Raw genomic sequence first — 11,757 nt, forward strand, 5'->3', positions numbered from 1 at the left:
TGATCTTTTCTACCCCCACTAATTCACCCCAGATCCACCTTGTTTGAAATTCCAACTTCTTTCCTGGAAGTGCTGACAGTGTCCATATGTTTTTATACCTCTTCCACCCCCCCCCTCTTCCCATGCCTCCTCCCCCAAAGCCCTCTCCCTCCCACAGATCTCTCGATGTCTCCATGTCTCTCGGTCCCTGCTCTCAAATGTTGTGTGTTTTGTGGTGTTTGTGTCCTTCCCCCTCAAATGTGTTTGTGTCCTTCCCCCTCTCGCCCCATCTTGTCTACCGCTCCCGATGTTATTTGTTTTACGTGTCGGTTTGTCTTTCTGTGTGATTAATGTTCGCTCTTTCACGAGCCTCGATCTTGTATACAAAAAAAAACAAAAAAAAAACCCTTTGTTCTTTCTCTTTCTATTCCAGTGCTGATGAGAGGTTTGATGCAACATTCCACACCAATGTGTTGGTCAATTCTACAGGAGATTGCCAGTATGTGCCACCAGGTAAGCTTTGGAACCACTTTCCTCACTTATTGTATAATACAAGACTTATCTCATTAAAATGAACGGATTTTGCCATTAAGAAGCTGAAAACAGTTAAAGCCTAGAAACTTTAGATGTATCATAAGAAGCTTTATCATCAATTTAATAATCTTGATGCTAAAAACTGATTTTTGACTATCTTACAAGACGATGCACCTGCACCTCTAACTCGAATTCATTTACAAATTAGTTCTGTTTGTTGCATCATACTTAATGTTATAATTGGAATAATTGTCGAGGGCCTTTATCAAGGGATGCGCAAAGCACCATTCCCTTTACACCTTTACATAAGGGATCGTTTTTCTGTTTACAACTTTAACATGGGGACTGAAAATACGTTTCTCGACTTCTACTGAACGAAATCGGCTGCAAATTTCAGAAGTAAGTACTTTGTACGTCGAGGTAATATGTCCCAAATTTCAGCAACGTCCGTTTCCGCATTCTTGAGTTTTATAAAGAAAACCCTCAAATTCACGTTGGTGTCTGTCCATCCGTCCGTCCACCCAAAATGTGTTGGCGCTCATATCTCAAGGACTATACATCGAAACTAGCGGAAACTTGGAATATACGGGTGTTTCAAAAGGATGGACCCAATTTCAAAGTAGTATATTTCACGATGGCAACATGTTACAATTACACAAAAAGTTACAAACGGTTTAATGAGTTATCAAGTTTTACTAACCATCTTATAAATGCTCTATGTGCCCTCAACCTGCTGCAAGGACAACACCAAGACGATAGTTGAATTCGTCCCAAACGTCTCTCAGAGTGTCTTCTTTCACTGAAGTCACCGCTGCCGTGATTCTGTTTTTGAGGTCATCCAGATTAGTCGCTAATGGTGGCACAAAAACACGGTATTTGACGTATCCCCACAAGAAAAAGTCGCAGGGTGTAATGTCTGGGAATCTTGGGGACCAAGAGTGTAGCGCCAAGTCTTGGGGTGCCGTGCGACCTATCCAACGTTGAGGCAGTGTGTCCATTTAGAAAACGTCGAACCTGCAGGTGCCAATGTGGCGGTACTGCGTCTTGCTGAAAAATGAAGTCATCGGAATCTTCGTTAAGTTGTGGAAAGAGCCAGTTCTGCAGCATTTCGAGATAGGTTTGCCCCATAACTGTTTTTCCCTCGAAAAAGAAAGGGCCATAAACCTTTATTTGAGAAACGGCACAAAACACGTTCACTTTCAGGGAATCACGCTCATGCTCTACAGTTTTGTGTGGATTCTCTAGTCCCCATATGCGCACATTGTGACGGTTAACTTTACCGCTTAGATGAAACGTTGCTTCATCACTAAAAAGCAAACGCGGTAAGAAGCTGTCGTCTTCCATGTTCTGTAACATCGCATCACTAAATTATACACGCTTTCCTTTGTCACCTGTATGAAGAGCCTGTACCAGTTGCAACCGGTATGGCCTCAGGATTAAACGTCGCTTTAACACATGCCAGACAGTCGTATGAGGGATCGCAAGTTCTTGGCTGGCACGACGAGTGGACTTGCGCGGGCTACGCAGAAAGCTCTCTTGAATTCTTCTGCGTGGTTGCCCTGGGCTCTTCCCTTTACATAAACAGCCTGTTTCCTCAAATTGTCGGTACCAACAACGAATGCTCTTTGGCATTGGCGGATCAATGCCAAAACGCCATTAAAATGCACGCTGCACCGCAATTACGGATTCAGTCTTGCTGAAATGCAGAACGCAAAACGCCTTGTGTTGCCGGGTCGCCATCTTGCGAACGACTGAGGCTAGAGGCTGTTGGTGCGCTGGGAGAGCCATGTAGCAGTGGTCATTTGAAACTCTATTCCCCGCCCTTTCAAGTGGTAAGAGGTTCATTTATGGGCGGTTCGTGGTTGCAGAGATATAGCGATTTCAAATCGGGTCCATCTTTTTGAAACACCCTGTATATCGGCCAATAGGTCTAGTTAATGGCTTTCGAAACAAATTCTAATTCTGTGCTCATTAAGGGAGTCTAGGGGGGGGGGGTTGCCCCCCCCCCAACCCCCAAAATAGGTATTTGCTCTGTTATATTTGCTCAAAATCTGAGCACATTAAAGGGATTTACAGGGGAGGAGGGGTTGACCTCCCAAAATTGGTATTTCCTCTCTTCTCCAAAACGACACACACAATTTGGATGAAACTTTTTCCATAAGCTTCACATCTGATGCCTAACGAAGGATTATTGACCACATGAAAATCTGAGTTTATTAAGGGGGTCTACAGGGAGGGGGGGAGGGAGATGTCTGCATTCATTAAAGGGGTTTATGGGGAAGGGAGGTTGGCCCCAGCAATATAGGTATTTGCTCTCTTCTCCGAAACTACACACATGATTTTGATGAAACTTGCACACAACCTTCATCACCCGTGATGTACCAATGTTTGTTCACTGCATAAAAATCAAGGCCTAAGGTGGTCTGTGGGGGGGGTCCCCCCCCCCCCTACAAAAAAAAATAGGTATTTGCTCCCTTCTCCGAAACTACATATATAGTGTTGATGAAACTTGGTATTAACGGGGTAGAGAGGATGAAGGTTTTGGATGGGGGAAGATAACAGATGGTGGTGAACAGCTGTTTTAAAGACCTGGAGGGAGGAGTGGGATTGGAGAGAGTGTGGGAGTTTGTTCCAGAGGCGGGAGGAAAGAGGAATAAAAGAGTGAAGGTGAGCAGGGTGTCTTGATTTTGTTAGTTTCACCAGAAGAGGGTTGCTGACAGATCTTGTGTGACCTGTAGGAATATTTAGGGGACAGAGCACAGACAGAGCTGGGGGAGCAAGGCCGGAGAGGAGTCGGTAGAAGACAGAAAGACCACCAACCTGCCTGCGGTGAGAGAGTGAAAGGCCCTCGGAGTTAGCTTCATCACAGGAGATTCCAATGATTCTGAAAGCTTTGGTTTCTACAGCGTGAATTTGACCTAGGTGGGACGCAGGGGCACCGGTCAAGAGGGGAGAGCAGTGCTCCATCAAGCTGCGGATGAAAGCTTTTTATGTGGTGAGAATCTCAGTTGTGCCAAGGAAATGGATACCTGTGGTCAGTGAGCCTATAAGCCTATCCTTCGTGTTTTTTAAACAGTAGAGAAAAACTTATGCTACCAGAACTGAACTTTTACTTTATACAACAAAAACTGTGGCATTCTTTATCAAGCTACCAAAATGAGATAACGCAGTGTATAAATTGTTATATTTGACTTAATTGGCATACTTCCTCTGGCATACCTCTGGCTTACCAATGACTTTGTCGTTGTTGCTGAGCCAGGCCACTCTGTTTCTCCCTGCCTTACAAGTAGAAACAAAATGTATTTATCGGTCAACCGCTGGCCTAATTTTTTGTACACTGGCAGCCCATTGGCTGATGTAGCTAGTATTGATTTTATCGTGTGAATGGTCAGATACGACTGGTCATCAATGACACATTTTTCATACCTTGTACTGTGGAGCGTACAATATCACCACTAGATGAAGGATTCATCAAGAGACTCACAGGCGTCTATCGCCACCACTACGATTCAAATTATAACGAGCACGTGACCAGTTTTGGCCAATTGATTTAGTGGATTCATTCAAACTCGCACCTTGTCCACAGACAGTGATATTAAACGGGTGTCCCATCTGCCCGCATTAGTTGGTGGGTGTTAAAGACCCCACGGTGTCATTTGCGAAGAGTGGGTGACTCTTTTCTGGCACCGTGGCCAAATTACTGCTTCGAAGGCAATGTTAAACCAACCAGTATAATCCTTGCTCAGGAAGCTGCTTTGATTGCACCGATGCTCTGTGGAGTATGGTACACCAGAGAGAGAGAGAGAGAGACTTTTAGACTTTTTATTACAAAAATATAAAAATACAAGCCAGTCGGTGAAGATACTATTCAATACAGGCACAATAATCAAAAATACAGAAAAGAAAAAGAGATAATGACAGGAAATCAAAACAGTCCAATGAACTAGAAAAGAAAAACAACAACAGAAAAACCGACCACACACTGATTCAATCCCAACAAACCTACAAATATATCAATAATTCATTCTCCTGCACCATGCAGATCCCATCAAAACACCAGATGTTCATAAACTCATCAATACATTTCTTTCTTCCAGAATCACAAAATTCAAGTTTGAGTCTTGCAGATATCAAGGCATTAAAAAAGAACAAGACATCACATTGCCCAATCGGCTTTCCTTTCAGTTTTTCCTTCCTCGATAAATAAATTGCCATTTTCGCCGTGGCCACTAAAAACAAAAACAACATATGTACATGTTCTTTCATATCATTGAAACCAAAAATAAATGATCGCAGAGAAAAAGTGATCTTCATTTTTCCAGCCATGTAGTTCAGCCATTGAAATAAAGGCACAAGCCTTGCACAATCAACGTATGCATGGAACACATCCTCTGTGTAAACACAGAACGGGCAACACGTAGATATGGGCGCGAAATGACTCACTAATTTATTAGATGGAATGATCCAGTGTATCATTCGCCACTGGAGATCACCTGTCCTTTTGCTTACCAGCTTACTGTATACTGATTCCCATGCCGGCTCAGATGGGAGTCCTTCCGGCATTAGCCTTTTCCACCTGGCCACTCCATTTAACGGTGAGTTCCCAAGCAGAACTGCAGTGCATAACCGATACAGGTCTTTACTACTGCATTTCTGAAAAATGTTTTGTCCCTCACTAATTGGGGGCAAGTCTCCGTGACTAGGCTGTACCAATAAACCAGGAAAATGCCAGTCATTGGATGTCACCAAAACTTCCTGGGTCCATCTTAGTCCAAGTTGGAAGCTTTTCTTTACTATTCCCTTTAGTATTCTTCCGATTATTCTGTTTGACCATATTCCAGTCATATCGGCTATCTCTTGCACCGTCTTCCACCCCCAACCAGAATCATGGCGGAGGTCCAACACTTTGATTATGCCCGCTGTAATAAAGTGTTGATAAAAGTCTCGGCTTCTTGGAATTGCAGGAAACAGTAGGTTGTAAAAAAGGGGTTCTTCCACAAACATGCTTGTCGCATAGGTTTCTTGCTGGCGACTAGTCGAAAGGCTCTGCCCGGCATTCAGAAGGCTCTGATAGAATGATGGTAGATGAGATGTGTCGACATGTTGGAGTTGGACTAAGAAAAGTTCAAGGCCATATCCGAGCCCGCTTGCTTTTCGCAGCACGTGATAGGCCAGAAGTCGGCTTGGCAGTCGTTCCTTGTACAGCAACTGCTGTATGGTACACAGCCGAAAAGCCATGATACGACTTTTTATGTCGATCAGTCCCTGGCCACCTTCAGACAAGGGGCTACATATGACATTTGGTAGTAACCAATGGTGACCACTCCAAAAAAAATCCACGAGTAGCCTCTGCACTGCCTTTAGTAGTGCCTCTGGCGGCTGAAGGCAGATAAACCTATGCCACAGGGAAGAAGCCACCAAATTATTCACCACTAGAACCCTGCCTTTGTAGGAAAGGTGGGGCAGAGCTCGTTTCCACAGTCCCAGTCTTTTTTTGACATGCTCAACAATCCCGTCCCAATTTTTGAGGACGTAATGTGGAGATCCCAGGAAAACCCCAAGGTATTTGACTCCGTCTTCCACCCATTTTAACTTTGTTGGTAGATGCACAGGTGGTACCAGCACTCTTCCAGGTGGAATGTTCTTGAGACAGGGAATCCATAAGGCCTTACTCTTGTCCCAGTTACACTTCAAAGAAGAAGCGAGGCAAAAAAGATTTAAACATTCAACAAGTGCTGGGATATCACTCTCCTTCTTAACAACCACACAGACATCATCTGCATAAGCCGATACAACTACTGAAGGACTCCCAGGGGATACAGTCACTCCTGAAATATTTTTCCTAAATAAAATTAGGAGTGATTCCATTACCAAGGAAAATAATAACCCAGAAACCGGGCATCCTTGTCTCACCCCTCTTTGAACCTGTACCGGAAAGCTGAGTTCGTTATTTATTTTAAATAAACTAAATATATTGTTGTACAACAAAGTCACGTAGGCCCTAAAATTGACACCAAAGCCACATGCTTCTAGCACCCGATACAAAAAAACATGATCCACACTGTCAAAAGCCCTTTCCAAATCCAGGAATATTATCCCAAAATCTTTTTCCACGCAATCACATTCCATTAAATCTCTAATCAAAAAAATATTATCATAAATAGATCTGTTTGGGATGCAGTAACTCTGATCATGGTGGACTAGATCACCGATTACCGTCTTCAACCGACTGGCCAACACTTTTGACAATATTTTATAGTCCGTACATAATAACGAGACCGGCCGCCAATTCTTTATCTGTCGTAGATCCCCAGTCTTTGGAATCAGCGACACCACTGCTCTTCTGAAGCTTAGTGGGAGTTCTCCAAGCACCAAGGATGATTCCAGGACATTCAATAATTCAGGGCCCAAAAGGTCCCAAAAAGCCAAGAAAAATTCTGCCGGTAGGCCGTCAATCCCAGGAGCTTTCCCCGAGTCCATTTCACTTAGGGCCTGCGTTAGCTCAGGCAAAGTAATTGTTGAATCCAGGCCCAGGCACTGAGGCTCAGTTAGGGATGAAAGGTGAGAAGTTAAAAATTCCATGGTTTGCTCACAAACATTTTGTTTTGCATAGACTTTTGAAAAAAACTCTCTAATGCACAACCTTACATCTCCAGGGTTGGCAACCATGTTTCCCCTAAAGTCTTGTACAGAGAAAAGGGTTTTGGGTGACTTATTGACAAAATCCATTTGGAAAAAAGATTTACTCGGGGTGTCTGATACCTTTAAATTGTTTATTCTTAATCTAATTAACAGGCCTGCTGCTTTCTCCTGAATCAGCTCTCTCAGTTGAGCCTTCTTTTCAACCAATAACCTGTGGTCTCTTCTGATATTATCTCTAGCCAGTTTACACTCTAACCGTATAATATCAGCTTCTAAACAAGCCATTGTTATATTTTTTATGTCAGTTCCATTTGAAACAAACTGCTGACAAAACACTCTAATCTGAGCTTTTGTATTATCCCACCATAATGCTAAAGAAGAGAAAGAGGGCTTTCTTGAAAGTTGGATGACCCAAAAAGCACGGAAGGCGTCTTTAAACAAAGCATCTTCGAGAAGACTGGTATTGAATTTCCAGTATGCACTTTTGCGTAAGGGTTGAGGGAAAAAGAGGCCCATGGTAACTAAATGATGATCAGAAAACAAAGATGGAAAATGATTTGGAGAGATAACCGCATTCCTGAACTGTGAGTTTATGTACCAACGGTCAAGTCTAGCGAAGGTCATTCTCCCATTGGCACATCGTCCCCAAGTATACTCAGATTTGTTGGGGTAATGCAGTCTCCATGCATCTAGCACACCCACTGCCGAAAAATAATTTAACAAATCAGTACTACCTTCGGGATGAGGTTCTGCTGTATTTCGGTCTATACTGGGTTTAAAGGTGCAATTAAAGTCACCCCCCATGCAAATACAATTATTGAGATCTATCGACTGCATGTGTCGAATTAAAGATGAAAAGAAAGCTCTTCGTTCCACACTCTCACTTGGTGCATAAACGTTGAATAGTGTAAACCGAAAATTATTAATGACCAGTTCCAATGAAATAAACCGGCCTTTAATCACCTCCTGGAAGAGGCATGACTCAGGTACCAGGCCTGGTCTGAGTAAAAAGGCTACACCAGCAGAAGAAGAAGACATGTTACTAAAAAAGCATTGTCCTTTAAAGAGGCGACACCAGTCGTACTCCCCATTTTGAATTATATGGGTTTCCTGGAGTAAGAGCACATCAATTTTCTTGCGCTCAAATAAACTTTTCACCTGAACCTGGCGGTTTTGGCTTGCACCTCCGCCATTCATATTTAAGGTTCCAAAGGTGATTTTTTTCATGGATTATCAAAAGGCGTGAGCGGTTGCTGGGAAATCTCGCTCCCTGCTTTTGTAACAGCCTTTCTAAGCCGATGAAACAGCGACCTTGTTAAATGAAATTCATCCGGCCCCCTAATTATGTCCTTTGCAGCCTGGATGAATGAAATTAAATCAGGAAAATGATCTTTTACAATCACATTTCGGTGTCGGTAGGTGTCATTCAGAAAAGAAATAACGAGTTGAGGGGCTATGGATGACTGATCTGATGAAGATTGAGACAACTCAGTCATCTCAACTTCATCCTCTGAATCTGACAAATCAGAAACAGCTCCACCCGGGTCACATATATCAGTCTGCACAGTCACCATTTTGATTCCAGCCAAGTCCGAAGATTTGCTGGAATGTTCTATGGTAGAGTCATCCTCACTCTGGTACCCGGGACATTCAGCAGGAGCTGAAATCTCGGCTTCACCCTCCTGCAGGGAGATGTTCACTGGCTCAGTTGACGAACCAGTGTCATGATTTAGATCTTGCAGGGGTAAAGAGGAGCTTGGGGCTGAGACATTCCCAATCCGCTCGGTCTCAGCAGGTAGTGAAGGTGGCGGCTCACCAATGGGCTCACCATCATCTTTAGTCTCACCATCTACTTTTTCTCCCAGGTTTTCGGTGCTGCCCGATAATGTTTCAGAATTAATTAATTCATGTTCCTTCTCCCTGGTGTCAACACAGCTTGTGGACACCTGAGAAAGACGTTCCAGGGCGTCTGCACCCACACTGTCTTTATCCAACACTACCTTTTTCAAAGTAATGTTGGAGTTACAAGCACCAGGTGCTCTTCGTTTCTTTGTCACCACAATGGGATTTTCTTCCATCTCCTCACTGCACGTAGCATCTGCCACCACAGGTGGGTTATCTGGGGTTATTTCATTATTTACCGAATCAGCGGTGTTGTCGTTTACACTAAGACGAACAGGAGTATTATCCCTACTCCTCGAGTGCGAGGGAGCGTCGGTAGGAACCGTTCGGGTATTTCGGTTTACGTTGTTTCGCACGTTAGCGACCGGGGTGTTATCTCTTTTACAATCAGCGTCACTATGACCTGCTTCACCACACCTTACACACGATACCTTCGGACAAAACCTTTTCACATGGCCAAAAGCTCCGCACTGAAAACATGTTAATGAGGCCGATGACGCATACATCTGGTACTCATGGTTGTTCACCTTTACCTTGAACGTGATGTTTAACCCCGTGTCATCGCCTCGATCCGGAAGCACCATATACACCTGCCGTCTGAAGCTCATCACGTGTTTAACACGTTCATCCTGAGACCGGAGCGGAATCATTGTGATTTTTGACACAGCTGTTCCGTATCGGGACAAAACGGACATCAGCTGGTTGCAGGTTATAAATGGGGGTACGTTAGATATGACAACCCTCATCGACGGAGTGTCCATAGGCGACGCCAAGACAAAGAGACCTGTCTCTGTGGTTAATCCCGCACTTACAACATCGTGAACGAATTTTTCATCGGACACAAATACAACAACTTTTTGATTCATTCTCGACGCTGCTCGTACATTTTCACAACCGATTATTTTCCCCACCGACAAAACAATGTCCTCAGTGGAAGTTCCTTCGGGTGGAACACACACAAATGCATGCTTCCTTGTTAAGTTGTCGAACGCCTCTAACCGAGAGCGTGCATTCGCCATCCCAGCGAATTAACACCCCCCCACTTGTCCGAACCGGACAAGTAGGTACCAAAACGAAATAAATCAAACTAGAATAAATAATAAACGTGCAGTATAAGCACAAAAAGGCTTACAAAGCGTCGTCGAAGCCGGTAGGCCGCACCCAAAATGGGTCCGCTCTCAAACCTCTCTCTCTCTTGAAGACAAAGGTATAGAAAGGATGAAAACAAAATGCCAAAGTACACAGGATGGAAAGGAGAGGGAGAGGGGGGGCAGGGGAGGGCAGGAGAGGAGGAAAACTCACAAAGAACTCACTACAACACAGAGCAGTTGCTCACAGCCGCCATGACGCCACGCCCACCACAAACGGCCTGTAGGGGGCGGGAGAGAGAGAGAGAGAGAGAGAGAGAGAGAGAGAGAGAGAGAGAGAGAGAGAGAAATCAGTGAACTACTTTTTTTCGCTACTCAGCGAAAGATAGAAAGACGAGAACTACTTTCTTTGCTGGCTTTTTTATGCCTCTGCAGGGGTGGATCCAGGAATTTCAGGACGGGGGGGGGGGGGGTGCATGAAACTATAGCGCTGGGGGAGGGGATAAAGGGGGGACCTGGTGGTTCTCCCCGACGAAATTTTTAAAAATTGATCGTCAGAAACGCCACTTCGTGCGTTCTTGGAAGTTTCTGCAGCTCCTTGCGTTCTTCCCTGGTCTAACAGTTCAACAGATTCGCGATGACTATGGTCAGATGGAGGAACTGGGGAAACGACTTGCCCAGCTGTTCCTTCTGCTATAAATTGATGAATTTTGTAGGTGTGTGTGTGTGTGTGTGTGCGTGTGTGCGTGTGTGGTGTGCATGCGTGCATCATGTTTTTTGTGTAGTTCCACTGGAGCTTTCTGATATGGAATTTCTGATTTGTGTAGTTCTCGCAAAATGATTGTTATGATCTCCTGAGTTAATTAGGCTAATTAAGTACAAAGAATCCAGAAGAATTCCCACGTTTCTAAACGCACGCCATGTTAAGGTGTATAGAGCAGCTTAATAGGTGCTGGTCAAAGCCCGGCACCGCCACGCGCTGAGGTTGTGAAGCTCAAGGCAGGAGGTTCTCCCCACAAAAGAGGTCAGATCGGACAGCGGAATGTGAATTATTTTATTAATCGTAAATTTTGCTATTTTGGAATAGACGCTTGTGTTTGTGTTTCTGAATGAAAATGTCACACACATCACGTGAGGATATGGTGACGTCATGGTGTATGTTCATGAGGGCCAGAGATGCCATCCGACTTTCTCCCATGGAATTTCTTAGGTAGGTCTTCAGACGACGCAGGGAAGAAAATGAGCGTTCGGCCTCACAGGAGCCCACAGGGAGGGTGCATCCAATATGGAGTAGGACTTTGGTGGATGGAAATGCGTCTCCATCTACTGCGCAGAAACAATCCATGAATGTGATTGGAAGCGTGTTGTTGGGCTTCCTTCTCCAAAACATCTGCAGTCTCTAAGCTCATTTATCAGTCCTGCTGGATGTTCCATGTCGGTTTTCCAGCGCAATACCTTTGATGTAGGGCTGGAATGTCGCAGGTATCGGCGATTATTGCAGATGGCATCAGCAGAAACAGATCACAACCTTCCCGATTTTCAGCACAGAATCCGGTGTCCATTTCCTGGCATTTCCTGGTCGAGAAATGGAATGCACATGTTTCTGAGGTAG

The 11,757-nt window shown here is 44.3% G+C and overlaps 1 protein-coding gene across 1 annotated transcript in view; it reads left to right on the forward strand.

Annotated features, from left to right (window-relative positions):
- The first annotated feature begins 288 nt into the window (after positions 1–288).
- The window catches only part of LOC137421100 (neuronal acetylcholine receptor subunit alpha-7-like), a 96,323-nt gene continuing 84,854 nt past the window's right edge, over positions 289–11,757 (forward strand). The window contains exon 1 of the mRNA XM_068106818.2: positions 289–492. Within this exon, the coding sequence (XP_067962919.2) occupies positions 330–492 (163 nt within the window). The 5' untranslated portion in view covers positions 289–329. The remainder of the gene's footprint in view (positions 493–11,757) is intronic.

The sequence above is a fragment of the Myxine glutinosa genome, chromosome 2 (genome assembly GCF_964187855.1).
Source record: "Myxine glutinosa chromosome 2, kmMyxGlut1.1, whole genome shotgun sequence".
Lineage (NCBI taxonomy): Eukaryota > Metazoa > Chordata > Myxini > Myxiniformes > Myxinidae > Myxine > Myxine glutinosa.